General features: G+C 51.0%; 1 protein-coding gene across 1 annotated transcript in view; it reads left to right on the top strand.

Annotated features, from left to right (window-relative positions):
- Nucleotides 1-17,081, top strand: part of LOC118381655 (plexin-B2-like) — a gene marked incomplete at its 3' end in the record, with an annotated part of 185,802 nt that overhangs the window by 127,779 nt on the left and 40,942 nt on the right. The window contains 5 exon segments of the mRNA XM_052507059.1: nt 14,644-15,149; nt 15,484-15,648; nt 15,839-16,093; nt 16,339-16,536; nt 16,787-16,966. Of these exon segments, the coding sequence (XP_052363019.1) occupies nt 14,646-15,149; nt 15,484-15,648; nt 15,839-16,093; nt 16,339-16,536; nt 16,787-16,966 (1,302 nt within the window).

Below are 17,081 nucleotides of genomic sequence, written 5' to 3'. Positions count from 1 at the left end.
GCTCATTATACATTAAGGTTGAACCAAAATATTACATGTAACAAATATGAAATTAAATACGTAACAATTATGTGAAATTTAATTCAACAATAATGTATGTTGATGCTAATTCGATGTACAATATTCCATTATGTTTCTATATGATAACAATAGCACAATATATTTAATATGCCATATACTTTTTAAATGCATTTGTATTTTTAATATACAGTTTCACCCCTAACTAATGTCATTGGTTGCACCAAATGCACTGTTTGTCTACTTAACCTGGTTCAAGTGTTGGTGACATTACCTTGATAAAGGCACGGTGATGCCGAAACGTTGGTAAATACCAGTAAACTGCTGGGAGTTCATAGTCTGCAACGTTATTTACTTTGATAGTTCATAGTTTATTTGCCTTTTAGTCAGCACCTCCACACAAACACATTTTCCTGGGTGTGCGCCAGCTCATGTCTTTACACACACACACACACACACACACACACACACACACACACACACACACACACACACACACACACACACACACTGTAGGTTGAAGACACACACACAGAAACCGATAGGCCGAATCTCTGAAACCCACAACCCCAATCTCCCCAACCCCCAGTCAGTCAGACGGTCACATTGCAATATGAGAAACCCCATCACATGGTTTATATGACTTATATTATGACTAAAATATTTCTGCTGTGTGTGTTCTTTTGGAGTTGTGTGGGCTAAGCAGCCGAGAGAGAAGGTTTTGTCCAGAGTTGTGAAAGAGGAATCAAATGTTCAGCCTTGTGCTGATGAAGGAACACACACCCTGATGAGTGACAGTCGTCACGCAGCGCCTCACAACACTCTGAGTGCTGACAATGACAACTAATGCAGCCCCATCAGGCAGGCATCTTAGGAGACATCTACCTATAGCACTGATGACATGTGGGGAGGCAGGGAGGGGGGGTGCATGGAGTTCATGGGACAGTTACCCAGCTCTAATCTGGAACTGGACTCCAACAATCACAAAGTCCCAGTGAGAGCTGCCACTGACCCAGTGAGAACTGGTCTTTGTTATGATGAACACAGTGGTGTCTAGCGCTACTATTTCATCATATCAAAGACCCAGTGAGAGCTGCCATTGTGGTGTCTAGCTCTACTATTTCATCATATCAAAGACCCAGTGAGAGCTGCCACTGTGGTGTCTAGCTCTACTATTTCATCATATCAAAGACCCAGTGAGAGCTGCCACTGTGGTGTCTAGCTCTACTATTTCATCATATCAAAGAACCAGTGAGAGCTGCCATTGTGGTGTCTAGCTCCACTATTTCATCATATCAAAGACCCAGTGAGAGCTGCCACTGTGGTGTCTAGCTCTACTATTTCATCATATCAAAGACCCAGTGAGAGCTGCCACTGTGGTGTCTAGCTCTACTATGTCCCTCGTAATGGTTTCTCAGAGAGCTTACTTCACTTTGGCTTTTGTGAGGAGACTGGAGGGCAGAGCCTGAGTCCCAGTTTGTGTTGATTCTCACTCTGTCCCTCTGTTCTGTCCTCATTAAACGTTGTTATGCACTGATTAACCTGTTGCGACGAGCAATCCCGTATCCGGGAGCAACATTTTCACAAAAACAAGAAAAGCATTCAAATAAAATCATTTACCTTTGAAGAACTTCTGATGTTTTCAATGAGGAGACTCTCGGTTAGATAGCAAATGTTCAGTTTTTCCAAAAAGATTATTTGTGTAGGAGAAATCGCTCCGTTTTGTTCATCACGTTTGGGTAAGAAAACCCCCCGAAAATTCAGTCATTACAACGGCAAACTTTTTTCCAAATTAACTCCATAATATTGACAGAAACATGGCAAACGTTGTTTAGAATCAATCCTCAAGGTGTTTTTCACATATCTATTCGATGATAAATCACTCGTGGCAGTTTGGTTTCTCATCTGAACAAAATGGAAAAATGCACGCACCTGGAGATTACGCAATAGTTTCGACGGAGGACACTGAGCGGACACCTGGTAAATGTAGTCTCTTATGGTAAATTTTCCAATGATATGCCTACAAATACGTCACAATGCTGCCGAAACCTTGGGGAAACGACGGAAAGTGTAGGCTCATTCCTTGAGCATTCACAGCCATATAAGGAGACATTGGAACACAGCACATTCCAAATCTGGTTCACTTCCTGTATGAAATTTAATCTTGGTTTCACCTGTAGCATTAGTTCTGTGGTACTCACAGACAATATCTTTGCAGTTTTGGAAACGTCAAAGTGTTTTCTTTACAAAGCTGTCAATTATATGCATAGTCGAGCATCTTTTCGTGAATAAATATCTTGTTTAAAACGGGAACGTTTTTCGTCCAAAACTGAAATACTGCCCCCAGAGGTTCAAGAGGTTAATACTGTAGACCATCATCATCATCATTGTGGTGGTCTGAGCTCTAACACCATGTATAGAGCTTTTAGGACTGTTTGTTTTCTTCAAAAGCCTTCAAGACTGAGTCAGAGCTGTTACTCTGTGTGTCTGTAGAAGTTGCCCTTTGTCACAGGTCCAAAATCAGCTTACTTACATAGCTTCCTGTTAGGAGGCGAAATACCAACTGACCTTAAGTCAGTGTGTAAATGTAACTTCATTCTCCTCATGTGCTTAAGTGTCCTGACAAGCCCCAGAACTCACTGAGATATTATCACGTTGTTCCAACAGAGGTATTTCAGGAACGGCCTTGGGCAAGAACACACCGTCTTACTAATACAGAACAGAGGAGAACAGGACAGTGGAACAGGACAGAAGACAATGGAACAGAGGAGTAGAACAGAACATTGTGTTTCTCTGTTGAGCTGTTCCTGTTGGGCTGCTACTGGCAGAACATCAGGTGTGCCTTCTACCTAATCCCCTGAGAGAGAACTTAAGGCAGGCAGTGTTGGTATATTGTAAATGTCTTCATGGTTTGCATCAGTGCCTGGGGAGGAGCCATCAAATCAAATTGTATTGGTCACATACACATGGTGAGCAGATGTAAATGTGAGTGTAGAGAAATGTTTGTGCTTCTGGTTCCCACCATGCAGTAATATGTAACAAGTAATTTAACTTAATAACTACCTTGTAAAGGAATGAATAAGAATATGTACATATAAATATATGGATGAGCGATGGCCGAACGACAGGCAAGATGCAGTAGATGGTATAGAGTACAGTATATACATATGAGATGAGTAATGTAGGGTATGTAAACATTATAGAAAGTGGCATAAGACCAATTAGGATCCCCCCCGCTCCAGCAGCCTCCCAACTGAGTGGTAAATCATCTGGAAGTATGGAGCAAAATATCAATTATTGACTTGGTCCCAGATCTGTCTCAGCCTGGTCCCAGATCTGTCTTAGCCTGGTCCCAGATCTGTCTTAGCCTGGTCCCAGATCTGTCTTAGCCTGGTCCCAGATCTGTCTTAGCCTGGTCCCAGATCTGTCTTAGCCTGGTTCCAGAGCTGTGTTAGCCTGTCTTAGCCTGGTCCCAGGTATGTCTTAGCCTGGTCCCAGGTATGTCTTAGCCCGGTCCCAGGTATGTCTTAGCCCGGTCCCAGGTATGTCTTAGCCCGGTCCCAGGTATGTCTTAGCCTGGTCCCAGTTACTGACTGTTTTCATCCCTTCCTAATAAAGAAGATGAAGAGGTTTATGAACCAGGTAAAGGTCAAAGTGCTCATAGAGAAGCTACAGAGATGGTGGTGTTGTGGTCTGATTTTTAGCACTTCATTTAACATGTTTCTACTGAGGATGTTGCTTTGTTCTCTGGGTCAGAAGGAACGTGTCGGAAAGGGTTCCCTTTGGGTCACAGCCAAAGTGTTTGGTTAGGTCTCACAACAACCCACCCAAAAGGTTTTGGGAAAAGTTTGTGAATCGTTGTGAGTTTTTGCAAAGAGTAGTTTCTCTGCCCCCATGCTGAGGGCGTACCCATAATGCAACAGGACGTCCCAGCAACAGGACACCTTTGTTACCTTGGCACTGTGCCACTCCTCTCAACCTCTCCTCAAATCCCTTTGATTCCAGGAGAGTTTGACTACCGAAAAACTGTAGACAGGGATGAAAGGATGAGGGGAGGAGAGAAGAGGAGTTTGCCTGCAAAGCGAATGCTGCATACACTTCTTTCTTTTGAAAAAACCCCAACTTGTTTTATCGGCCGTGTCAAATTCACTGATCCACATCTCAACATCTGAGGGGAGTTTGGGGAGCGGGTGAATTGATTTTCCCTCCTTTATATTTAGTGGGAAGGATGAGGATGAATAATAATGAAAGAATGGAAGGTAGGAACGCTGAAGTAGAACTGAATAACTTAGTGCTAAAAAATATATAAAATACATTAGAGGATGTTATTAAACGTTGTTAACCTTAATGTCTTCATGTTTATTTCATGTCTTATTATCTGTTGAAACGTCCCCTCAGGCCTGTCTGTGATGACTAAGTTACAAAGCCACAGAAAAACTAATAGAATTGAATGATTAAGATTAGGAACTAATTATATATTTTCCCCTTATCTGTACACTTCTAACTCTCTCTTCTCCCCCTCTCACTCCTTCCCTCCTCTTCTCCCCCTCTCACTCCTTCCTTCCTCTTCTCCCCCTCTCATGCCTTCCTTCCTCTTCTCCCCCTCTCACTCCTTCCCTCCCTTCTCCCCCCTTCCTCCTTCCTTCCTCTTCTCCCCCTCTCAGCCTTCCTTCCTCTTCTCCCCCTCTCTTACGCCCCTTCCTCTTCTCTGTCTCAGCCTTCCTTCCTCTTCTCCCCCTCTACTCCTTCCTTCCTTTCCCCCCTCTCAGTTCTTCCTCTCTTCTCCCCTCTCCCCTTCCTTCCTCTTCTCCCTCTCTCAGCCTTCCTTCCTCTTCTCCCCCTCTCAGCCTTCCTTCCCTTCTCCCCATCTCTTTCCCCTTCCTCTTCTCCCCTCTCACTCCTTCCTTCCTCTTCTCCCCTCTCAGCCTTCCTTCCTCTTCTCCCCATCTCCTCCTTCCCCTTCCTCTTCTCCCCTCTCCTCCTTCCTTCCTCTTCTCCCCCTCTCCTCCTTCCCCTTCCTCTTCTCCCCCTCTCCTTTCCTTCCTCTTCTCCCCCTCTCCTCCTTCCTTCCTCTTTCTCCCCATCTCAGAGTTCCCCTTCCTCTTCTCCCCTCTCCTCCTTCCTTCCTTCATCTTCTCCCCTCTCCTCCTTCATCTTCTTCTCTCCCCTCTCACTCCTTCCTTCCTCTTCTCCCCTCTCAGGATTCCTTCATCTTCTCCCCCTCTCAAAGAGGAGTTCCTCTCTTCTCCCCCTCTCACTCCTTCCTTCCTTCCTCTTCTCCCATTCTCACTCCTTCCTTCCTTCATCTTCTCCCCCTCTCACTCTTCCTTCCTTCCTCTTCTCCCATTCTCTCCTTCCTTCCTTCATCTTCTCCCCCTCTCAGGAGAGTCTTCTTCTCCCCTCTCTCCTTCCTTCCTCTTCTCCCCCTCTCCTCCTTCCTTCCTTCATCTTCTCCCCTCTCTCTCCTTCCTTCCTTCCTCTTCTCCCCTCTCCTCCTTCCTTCCTTCCTTTCTCCCATTCTCAGGATCTTCTCCCCCTCTCACCTTCCTTCCTCTTCTCCCCTCTCACTCCTTCCTTCCTTCATCTTCTCCCCTCTCCTCCTTCCTTCCTCTTCTCCCCCTCTCAGGAGATCTTCTCCCCCTCTCACTCCTTCCTTCCTTCATCTTCTCCCCCTCTCACTCCTTCCTTCCTTCTTCTTCTCCCCCTCTCACTCCTTCCTTCCTCTTCTCCCCCTCTCAAAGTTCATCTTCTCCCCTCTCTCCTTCCTTCCTTCCTCTTCTCCCCCTCTCACTCCTTCCTTCCTTCATCTTCTCCCCCTCTCACTCCTTCCTTCCTTCTTCTTCTCCCCTCTCACTCCTTCCTTCCTCTTCTCCCCCTCTCACTCCTTCCTTCCTTCATCTTCTCCCCCTCTCACTCCTTCCTTCCTTCATCTTCTCCCCCTCTCACTCCTTCCCCTTCCTCTTCTCCCCCTCTCACTCCTTCCTTCCTCTTCTCCCCCTCTCACTCCTTCCTTCCTTCCTCTTCTCCCCCTCTCACTCCTTCCTTCCTCTTCTCCCCCTCTCACTCCTTCCTTCCTCTTCTCCCCCTCTCACTCCTTCCCCTTCCTCTTCTCCCCCTCTCACTCCTTCCTTCCTTCATCTTCTCCCCCTCTCACTCCTTCCTTCCTCTTGAAACGTCTCCTCCTTCCTTCTCTTCTCCCCCTCTCACTCCTTCCTTCCTTCCTCTTCTCCCCCTCTCACTCCTTCCTTCCTCTTCTCCCCCTCTCACTCCTTCCTTCCTCTTCTCCCCCTCTCACTCCTTCCTTCCTTCCTCTTCTCCCCTCTCACTCCTTCCTTCCTCCTCTCCCCCTCTCCCCTTCCTTCCTCTTCTCCCCTCTCCTCCTTCCTTCCTCTTCTCCCCCTCTCACTCCTTCCTTCCTCTTCTCCCCCTCTCACTCCTTCCTTCCTCTTCTCCCCCTCTCACTCCTTCCTTCCTCTTCTCCCCCTCTCACTCCTTCCTTCCTCTTCTCCCCCTCTCACTCCTTCCTTCCTTCATCTTCTCCCCCTCTCACTCCTTCTTCCTTCCTCTTCTCCCCCTCTCACTCCTTCCTTCCTCTTCTCCCCCTCTCACTCCTTCCTTCCTCTTCTCCCCCTCTCACTCCTTCCTTCCTTCATCTTCTCCCCCTCTCACTCCTTCCTTCCTCTTCTCCCCCTCTCACTCCTTCCTTCCTCTTCTCCCCTTCACTCTTCCTTCCTTCATCTTCTCCCCTTCCTCCTTCCTTCCTTCTTTCTCCCCTCTCACTCCTTCCTTCCTTCCTCTCCCATCTCACTCCTTCCTTCCTTCCTCTTCTCCCCCTCTCACTCCTTCCTTCCTTCTCCCCTCTCTCCCCTTCATCTTCTCTCCTTCCTTCCTTCCTCTTCTCCCCTCTCACTCCTTCCTTCCTTCCTCTTCTCCCCCTCTCTCCTTCCTTCCTTCTCCTTCTCTCACTTTCCTTCCTCTTCTCCCCTCTCACTCCTTCCTTCCTTCCTCTCCCCCTCCTTCCCCTCTCTCCCCCCTTCCTTCCTTCCTCTTCTCCCCCTCTCCTCCTTCCTTCCTTCCTCTTCTCCCCCTCTCTCCTTCCTTCCTTCCTCTTCTCCCCCTCTCACTTCCTTCCTTCCTCTTCTCCCCTCTCACGCCTTCCTTCCTTCCTTTCTCCCCCTCTCACTCCTTCCTTCCTTCCTCTTCCCCCCTCTCCTTCCTTCCTTCTTCTTCTCCCCCTCTCACTCCTTCCTTCCTCTTCTCCCCCTCTCTCACCTTCCTTCCTTCTTCTTCTCCCCCTCTCTCTCCTTCCTTCCTTCCTCTTCTCCCCCTCTCACTCCTTCCTTCCTTCCTCTTCTCCCCCTCTCACGCCTTCCTTCCTCTTCTCCCCCTCTCACTCCTTCCTTCCTTCATCTTCTCCCCCTCTCATCTCCTTCCTTCCTTCTTCTTCTCCCCCTCTCCCTTCCTTCTTCTTCTCCCCCTCTCACTCCTTCCTTCCTTCATCTTCTCCCCCTCTCACTCCTTCCTTCCTTCCTCTTCTCCCCCTCTCACTCCTTCCTTCTTCTTCTCCCCTCTCCTCCTTCCTTCCTCTTCTCCCCTCTCCCCTCTTCTCTCCCCTCTCACTCCTTCCTTCCTTCCTTCCTTCCTTCCTTCCTCTTCTCCCCCTCTCACTCCTTCCTTCCTTTCTCCCCTCTCACTCCTTCCTTCCTTCATCTTCTCCCCTCTCACTCCTTCCTTCCTCCCCCCTCTCTCCCTTCCTTCATCTTCTCCCCTTCCTTCCTTCCTTCATCTTCTCCCCCTCTCACTCCTTCCTTCCTTCTCTTCTCCCCCTCTCCTCCTTCCTTCCTTCATCTTCTCCCCTCTCCTCCTTCCTTCCTCTTCTCCCCCCTCTCTTCCTTCTTCTTCCCCCTCTCTCTCCTTCCTTCCTTCATCTTCTCCCCCTTCCTCTTTCCTTCATCTTCTCCCCCTCTCACTCCTTCCTTCCTCTTCTCCCCCTCTCACTCCTTCCTTCCTTCCTCTTCTCCCCCTCTCACTCCTTCCTTCCTCTTCTCCCCCCTCATCCTTCCTTCCTTCCTCTTCTCCCCCTTCCTTTCCTTCCTCTTCTCCCCCTCTCTTCCTTCCTTCCTCTTCTCCCCCTCTCACTCCTTCCTTCCTCTTCTCCCCCTCTCACTCCTTCCTTCCTCTTCTCCCCCTCTCACTCCTTCCTTCCTTCATCTTCTCCCCCTCTCACTCCTTCCTTCCTTCATCTTCTCCCCCTCTCACTCCTTCCTTCCTTCCTCTTCTCCCCCTCTCACTCCTTCCTTCCTTCATCTTCTCCCCCTCTCACTCCTTCCTTCCTTCTTCTTCTCCCCCTCTCACGCCTTCCTTCCTCTTCTCCCCCTCTCACTCCTTCCTTCCTTCATCTTCTCCCCTCTCACTCCTTCCTTCCTTCCTTCCTTCTTCTTCCCCCCTCTCACTCCTTCCTTCCTCTTCTCTCTTCCTTCCTTCCTTCATCTTCTCCCCCTCTCACTCCTTCCTTCCTTCCTTCTTCTCCCCTCTCCTCCTTCCTTCCTTCCTTCTCCCCCCCTCCCTTCCTTCCTTCTTCTTCTCCCCTCTTCCTTCCTTCCTCTCTCCCCTCTCTCCTTCCTTCCTTCTCCCCTCCTCCTTCCCCTTCCTCTTCTCCCCCTCTCTTCCTTCCTTCCTTCTCTTCCCCCTCCTTCCCTTCCTCTTCTCCCCCTCTCACTCCTTCCTCCTTCATCTTCTCCCCCTCTCCTCCTTCCTTCCTTCTTCTTCCTTCTCCTCCTCCCTTCTCCCCCTCTCCTCCTTCCTTCCTCTTCTCCCCTCTCACGCCTTCCTTCCTTTCTCCCCCTCTCCTCCTTCCCCCTTCTCCCCCTCTCACTCCTTCCTTCCTTCCTCTTCTCCCCCTCTCACTCCTTCCTTCCTCTTCTCCCCCTCTCACGCCTTCCTTCCTCTTCTCCCCCTTCCTCCTTCCTCCTCCTCCCCCTCTCACCTCCTTCCTTCATCTTCTCCCCCTCTCACTCCTTCCTTCCTCTTCTCCCCTCTCACTCCTTCCTTCCTTCATCTTCTCCCCCTCTCCCTCCTTCCTTCATCTTCTCCCCCCTCTCACTCCTTCCTTCCTTCATCTTCTCCCCCTCTCACTCCTTCCTTCATCTTCTCCCCCTCTCACTCCTTCCTTCCTTCATCTTCTCCCCCTCTCACTCCTTCCTTCCTTCCTCTCCTCCCCCTCTCACTCCTTCCTTCCTTCCTCTTCTCCCCCTCTCACTCCTTCCTTCCTCTTCTCCCCCTCTCACTCCTTCCTTCCTTCCTCTTCTCCCCCTCTCACTCCTTCCTTCCTCTTCTCCCCCTCTCACTCCTTCCTTCCTTCCTCTTCTCCCCCTCTCACTCCTTCCTTCTTCTTCTCCCCCTCTCACTCCTTCCTTCCTCTTCTCTCCCTCTCACTCCTTCCTTCCTTCTTCTCCCCCTCTCACCTTCCTTCCTCTTCTCTCCCCTCTCACTCCTTCCTTCCTCTTCCCCCCTCTCACTCTTCTCCCCTCTCCTCCTTCCTTCCTTCTTCTCCCCTCTCACTCCTTCCTTCCTTCCTCTTCTCCCCCTCTCACTCCTTCCTTCCTTCCTCTTCTCCCCCTCTCACTCCTTCCTTCCTTCCTCTTCTCCCCTCTCCCCTTCCTTCCTTCCTCTTCTCTCACTCCTTCCTTCCTTCCTTCCTCTTCTCCCCCTCTCCCTCCTTCCTTCCTTCCTTCCTCTTCTCCCCCTCTCACTCCTTCCTTCCTTCCTTCCTTCTCCCCCTCTCACTCCTTCCTTCCTTCCTTCCTCTTCTCCCCCTCTCCTCCTTCCTTCCTTCCTTCCTCTTCTCCCCCTCTCACTCCTTCCTTCCTTCCTTCCTTCCTCTTCTCCCCCTCTCACTCCTTCCTTCTTCTTCTCCCCTCTCACTCCTTCCTTCCTTCCTTCCTTCCTCTTCTCCCCCTCTCACTCTTCCTTCCTTCCTTCCTTCCTCTTCTCCCCCTCTCCTCCTCCTTCCTTCCTTCCTTCCTCTCTCCTCTCTCCTCTTCCCCCTCTCTCCCCTCTCTTTCCTTCTTCTTCTCCCCCTCTCCCTTCCTTCCTCTTCTCCCCCTTCTCTTCTTCCTTCCTCTTCTCTCCTCCTCCTCCTTCCTTCCTTCCTCTTCTCCCCTCTCACTCCTTCCTTCCTTCCTCTTCCCCCTCTCACTCCTTCCTTCCTTCCTTCCTCTTCTCCCCTCTCACTCCTTCCTTCCTTCCTTCCTCTTCTCCCCTCTCACTCCTTCCTTCCTTCCTTCCTTCTCCCCCTTCCTCCTCTTCACTTCCTTCCTTCCTTCCTTCCTTCTTCTCCCTCTCACTCCTTCCTTCCTTCCTTCTTCTCCCCCCTCTCACTCCTTCCTTCCTTCCTCTTCTCCCCTCTCTCCTTCCTTCTTCCTTCCTTCCTCCTTCCTTTCCTTCCTCTCTCCCCTCTCACTCCTTCCTTCCTTCCTTCCTTCCTCCCCCCTTCTCCTCCTTCCCCTTCCTCTTCTCCCCCTCTCTCCTTCCTTCTTCTTCTCCCCCTCTCTCCTTCCTTCCTTCCTTCCTTCCTCTTCTCCCCCTCTCACTCCTTCCTTCCTTCCTCTTCTCCCCCTCTCCTCCTTCCTTCCTTCCTCCTTCCTCTTCTCCCCTCTCACTCCTTCCCCTTCCTTCTCCCCTCTCCTCCTTCCTTCTTCTTCTCCCCTCCTTCCTTCCTTTCTCCCCTCTCCTCCTTCCTTCCTTCCTCTTCTCCCCCTCTCACTCCTTCCTTCCTTCCTCTTCTCCCCTCTCACTCCTTCCTTCCTTCCTCTTCTCCCCTCTCACTCCTTCCTTCCTCTTCTCCCCCTCTCCTCCTTCCTTCCTCTTCTCCCCTCTCTCTCCTTCCTTCCTCTTCTCCCCCTCTCACTCCTTCCTTCCTTCTCTCCCCTCCCTCTTCTCCCCTCTCACTCCTTCCTTCCTTCCTCTTCTCCCCCTCTCACTCCTTCCTTCCTTCCTCTTCTCCCCTCTCACTTCCTTCCTTCCTCTTCTCCCCCTCTCACTCCTTCCTTCCTTCCTCCCCCTCTTCCTTCCTTCCTCTTCTCCTTCTCACTCCTTCCTTCCTTCCTCTTCTCCCCTCTCACCCTTCCTTCCTTCTCTTCTCCCCTCTCCTCTTCTTCCTTCTCTTCCTCTCCTTTCCTTCCTCTTCTCCCCCTCTCCTCCTTCCTTCCTTCTTCTCTTCTCCCCTCTTCTCCCCTCTTCCCTTCCTTCCTTCTCTTCTCCCCCTCTCTCCTTCCTTCCTTCCTCTCCCCTCTCTCGCTCCTTCCTTCCTCTTCTCCCCTCTCACGCCTTCCTTCCTCTTCTCTCCCTCTCCTCCTTCCTTCCTTTCTCCCCCTCTCCCCTTCCTTCCTTCATCTCTCCCCTCTCCTTCCTTCCTTCCTCTTCTCCCCTCTCACTCCTTCCTTCCTTCATCTTCTCCCCCTCTCTCCTTCCTTCCTTCCTTCCTCTCCTCCTTCCTTCCTCTTCTCCCCCTCTCTCCTTCCTTCCTTCTTTCTCCCCCTCTCCTCCTTCCTTCCTTCTCCCCCTCTCACTCCTTCCTTCCTTCCTTCTCCCCCTCTCCTCCTTCCTTCCTTCCTCTTCTCCCCTCTCACTCCTTCCTTCCTTTCTCCCCCTCTCACTCCTTCCTTCCTTCATCTTCCCCTCTCACTCCTTCCTTCCTCTTCTCCCCTCTCTCCTTCCTTCCTTCCTCTTCTCCCCTTCCTCCTTCCTTCTTCTTCCTCTTCACTTCCCTTCCTCTTCTCCCCTCTCTTCCTTCCTTCTTCTTTCTCCCCTCTCACTTCCTTCCTTCCTCTCTCCTTCCTTCCCTTCTCCCCCTTCCCTTCCTTCCTCTTCTCCCCTCTCCTTCCTTCCTTCCTTCCTCTTCTCCCTCTCACTTTCCTTCTTCCTCTTCTCCCCTCTCACTCTTCCTCCCTCTCCTCTCACACCTTCCTTCCTTCCTCTTCTCCCCTCTCACTCCTTCCTTCCTTCTTCTCCCCTTCCTTCTCCCCTCTTCTCTCACTCCTTCCTTCCTTCCTTCCTCTTCTCCCCTCTCACTCCTTCCTTCCTTCCTTCCTCTTCTCCCCCTCTCTCCTTCCTTCCTTCCTTCCTCTCTCCTCTCTCACTCCTTCCTTCCTTCCTTCCTTCCTCTTCTCCCCTCTCACTCCTTCCTTCCTTCCTTCCTCTTCTCCCCTCTCACTCCTTCCTTCCTCCTCCCCCTCTCCTCCTTCCTTCTTCTTCTCCCCCTCTCCTCCCTTCCTTCCTTCCTTCTTCTCCCCCTCTCACTCCTTCCTTCCTTCCTTCCTTCCTCTTCCCCCCTCTCACCTTCCTTCCTTCCTCCTCTCCCCCTCCTCCTTCCCCTTCCTCTTCTCCTCTCCTCCTTCCTTCTTCTTCCCTCACGCCTTCCTTCCTCTTCTCCCCTCTCACTCCTTCCTTCCTTCCTCTCTCTCTCCTTCCTTCCTTCCTCCTTCTTCTCCCCCTCTCTCTCCTTCCTTCCTTCCTCTTCCCCCTTCACTCCTTCCTTCCTTCCTTCTTCTTCTCCCCTCTCTCTCCTTCCTTCCTTCCTTCTCTCTTCTCCCCTCTCACTCCTTCCTTCCTTCCTTCCTTCCTTCCTTCCTTTCTCCCCCTCTCCTCCTTCCTTCCTTCCTTCCTCTTCTCCTCTCACTCCTTCCTTCCTTCCTTCCCTCTTCTCCCCCTCTCCTCCTTCCTTCCTTCCTTCCTCTTCTCCCCCTCTCCTCCTTCCTTCCTTCCTTCCTCTTCTCCCCCTCTCACTTCCTTCCTTCCTCCTTCCTTCCTGGAGACTCAACCTTCCTTCCTTCCTTCCTTCCTCTTCTCCCCTCTCACTCCTTCCCCTTCCTCTTCTCCCCTCCACTCCTTCCTTCTTCTTCTCCCCTTCCTTCCTTCCTTCCTTCCTCTTTCTCCCCTCTCACTCCTTCCTTCCTTCCTTCCTTCCTCTTCTCCCCTCTCCCTTCCTCTTCCTTCCTTCCTTCCTCTTCTCCCCCTCTCCTCCTTCCCCTTCCTCTTCTCCCCCTCTCTCACTCCTTCCTTCTTCTTCTCCCCTCTCACTCCTTCCTTCCTCTTCTTCCTCTCACTCCTTCCTTCCTTCCTCTTCTCCCCCTCTCACTCCTTCCTTCCTTCCTCTTCTCCCCTCTCACTCCTTCCTTCCTTCCTCTTCTCCCCCTCTCACTCCTTCCTTCATCTTCTCCCCTCTCACTCCTTCCTTCCTCTCCCCCATCTCACTCCTTCCTTCCTCTTCTCCCCATCTCACTCCTTCCTTCCTTCCTTCCTCTTCTCCCCCTCTCACTCCTTCCTTCCTTCCTTCCTTCCTCTTCTCCCCCTCTCACTCCTTCCTTCCTTCCTTCCTTCCTTCCTCTTCTCCCCCTCTCACTCCTTCCCCTTCCTCTTCTCCCCCTCTCACTCCTTCCTTCTTCTTCTCCCCCTCTCACGCCTTCCTTCCTCTTCTCCCCCTCTCACTCCTTCCTTCCTTCCTCTTCTCCCCCTCTCACTCCTTCCTTCCTTCCTCTTCTCCCCCTCTCACTCCTTCCTTCCTCCCTCTTCTCCCCCTCTCACTCCTTCCTTCCTTCCTCTTCTCCCCCTCTCACTCCTTCCTTCCTTCCTCTTCTCTCACTCCTTCCTTCCTTCCTTCCTCTTCTCCCCCTCTCACTCCTTCCTTCCTTCCTTCTTCTCCCCTCTCACTCCTTCCTTCCTTCCTTCCTTCCTTCCTTCCTCTTCTCCCCCTCTCACTCCTTCCTTCCTTCCTTCCTCTTCTCCCCCTCACTCCTTCCTTCCTTCCTTCCTCTTCTCCCCTCTCACCTTCCTTCCTTCCTTCCTTCCTCTCTCCCCTCTCACTCCTTCCCCTTCCTCTTCTCCCCCTCTCACTCCTTCCTTCCTTCTCCCCATCTTCCTCCTTCCTTCCTTCCTTCCTTCCTCTTCTCCCCTCTCACTCCTTCCTTCCTTCCTTCCTTCCTCTTCTCCCCTCTCTCCTTCCTTCCTTCCTTCCTTCCTCTTCTCCCCTCTCACTCCTTCCTTCCTCTTCTCCCCCTCTCACCTTCCTTCCTTTCTCCCCTCTCCTTCCTCCTCTCTCCCCCTCTCACTCCTTCCTTCCTTCATCTTCTCCCCCTCTCCCCTTCCTTCCTTCCTCTTCTCCCCCTCTCACTCCTTCCTTCCTCTTCTCCCCTCTCACTCCTTCCTTCCTTCCTCTTCTCCCCCTCTCACTCCTTCCTTCCTTCCTCTTCTCCCCCTCTCACTCCTTCCTTCCTTCCTCTTCTCCCCCTCTCACTCCTTCCTTCCTTCCTCTTCTCTCACTCCTTCCTTCCTTCCTTCCTTCCTTCCTTCCTCTTCTCCCCCTCTCACTCCTTCCTTCCTTCCTCTTCTCCCCCTCTCACTCCTTCCTTCCTCCCTCTTCTCCCCCTCTCACTAATTCCTTCCTTCCTCTTCTCCCCCTCTCACTCCTTCCTTCCTTCCTCTTCTCACCCTCTCACTCCTTCCTTCCTTCCTTCCTTCCTTCCTTCCTCTTTCTCTTTCTCCCCCTCTCACTCCTTCCTCTCTCTCTTTCTTTCTTTACCAAGTTATAAAGGGTAATATAATTATTTTTCCCTTCCTCTCCTCCAGAGATGGCGTGGCGGTGGGTCCTGGCTGCCATCTTGGCGACGTTGTCTCTCTCCCTCCTCGGCTCCGCCTACGACGAGTTCACCTCCGACACCCTCATCAACAACGTAGTCCAGGACCCAATCACCAGCCGGCTGTACGTGGGCACGGTCAATGCCCTCTACCAACTGGACCAATCCCTGCACCCTGAGGCACACACCAGAACAGGACCCGAACTGGACAACCGCCAGTGTACCCCGCCCGTGACTTCCTGTGAGGAAGCAGTGGAGACAGACAACCATAACAAACTGCTCCTCATCCATCCATCCAAAGACACCTTGATAGTGTGTGGGAGTCTGTACAGAGGAATCTGTTCTCTGAGGAACCTGTCTAATGTGGAGCAGCTGCTGTACTTCAGCGATACGAAAGGAGAGAAGTCGTACGTGGCCAGTGCTGAGGAGAGTGTGTCGGTAGTAGGGGTCATGTCTTACTACTTCAACAAGGACAAGGGGAACTTCACCGTCTTCCTGGTAGGTGGACGAACCGCTCCGTGATATATCACAGTCATAATAATGTCATTTAGCAGACACTTTTATTCAAAGTGACTGGTATAAATGTTTTACGTATTGGGTGGACCCAGGAATTAAACCCACTATCCTGGCGTTGCAATCGCAATGCTGATGTTGTATTGGGATTTAAAATTGTAAAGGTACTAGATAATTGAATTTCCCATGTTCTGTTCCCTCGGTCTCGTCCGAGGTGTGTAAAGGTTATGTCAGCCACGACAGCACCAAGCTGAACCATGTTGTATTTACTTCCTGGTCACCATGGTAACTTGTATTTGCCCCTCTCTGTTCTCTTCAGGTGGCTAAGGGCTACGGCAGCCATGACAGCACCAAGCTGATCAGCACCCGTATCCTCCAGGTCCATAGTGACTGGGTGTTGTTCGACAGCATCATCGAGGCCTCGGCCGTCCAGTCCAACCCCTTCACGCTGCGCTACCTCCATGACTTCAGACACGCCTTCAAGGTGAGAGATGGAGAAACCCCTTTTACACACAGTGTGAAACATCCCCTCAGGGCCTGTCTGTGAATACAACGTTACAAAAAGATTCTGAAAGATGAATAATGATTCATGGAACTCATTCTCTTCTATCTCACTCGTTTTCTCTCCTTTTTTCCACTTTCTCTCTCCTCTATTTCCATCTCTCGTCTTCCAGGACGAGGGCTTTGTCTACTTCCTGTTCTCCAGAACCCTGGGCGCCCAGGATTCAGGAACCAAGAACTTCACCTTTATCTCCAGGATGTGTGAGAACGACCACAACTACTACTCGTACACAGAGCTCCAGCTGAACTGCAGCGCGGGGAACAAGTACAACAAGGTTCAGGCAGCCTACGTGACCCTCCCAGGAGACGCCCTGGCCAAGAATATGAGCTCCTCTGGCTGGTACGGACCGGTTGGAGCCCAGGATAAGGTATCTATTTATTTTCCCCCTCTAACAATTTAAACTTAATCCACTAACCAGTTCAATTCTATACCCCAATTCAATGATATAACCCCTAATAGAATTGCCCTAAGGGGACAAATAGTTGTTTGAATAAGATTGAATCTCACAAATGAGTTTGGACAGATAAAGCGGCATTTCACCTTTACGTAAGGAGGCCAGTCTGAACCGTGAGAACAGTGAGTTAAGAACAGTGACTGGTGTTTTCCTGTCAGGTTGTGTTTGTGGTGTTCAGCTCGGACGACGACAGCTCCAGCTCGGCAGTGTGTATGTACCCACTGAGGGCCATCAACCAGAGACTGGTGGAGATCATAGGAGCCTGCTACAGCACCAAGGGACAAATAAACAACAAGTCTGCTGTCTACTCACCGTACTCCTCCAAGTCAGACGAGCTGTGTAAAATTGAAAATGAGGTTTGTAGCCATACCAGGCCCTCCAGTCAAGGGCAGTCGTATTGTATGTCCTCTGGTATGAGGAGCGAGAATGTACGTGCTGTCAGTTTTGAAGCAATTGATGGTTTTCTAGTTTACCTTGACGTTATGGTCGTTGCTCTTCTACAATGATATTTACAAGAGGATGTAGATATAATGTATTAACTGCTACATTATCACTTCTACCTACTAGTGAGATAATGTATCTGACATTGATTCCTTCCCTCTTCAGAAGGGCATGGTGACCAATCAAAAGTGTGGTGCTGAGTTCCTGCCCTCCCCACTGGCCAGCAGGGCAGAGTTCGCCCTGGCAACCAACCCCGTTTTCACCAAGAAGGGCCTGATGACCGCTGTGGCCGTCGCTGTGGAAACGGAGCACGCCGTTGCCTTCCTGGGGACTACTTTAGGAGAGGTACTAGCTGACAGTGATGGACATTCCAAGTCTTTTCGTTGAGCCGGGTCTTTTGGCTCCCAAACCGGTCTTTGTTCAGTAATTCTTACAAATGGATGAAAAACCATGAACAATA

This window comes from Oncorhynchus keta, unplaced genomic scaffold (assembly GCF_023373465.1).
Source record: "Oncorhynchus keta strain PuntledgeMale-10-30-2019 unplaced genomic scaffold, Oket_V2 Un_contig_284_pilon_pilon, whole genome shotgun sequence".
NCBI classification, from domain to species: Eukaryota; Metazoa; Chordata; class Actinopteri; order Salmoniformes; family Salmonidae; genus Oncorhynchus; species Oncorhynchus keta.
This window is presented reverse-complemented; position numbering and strand designations above follow the sequence as displayed.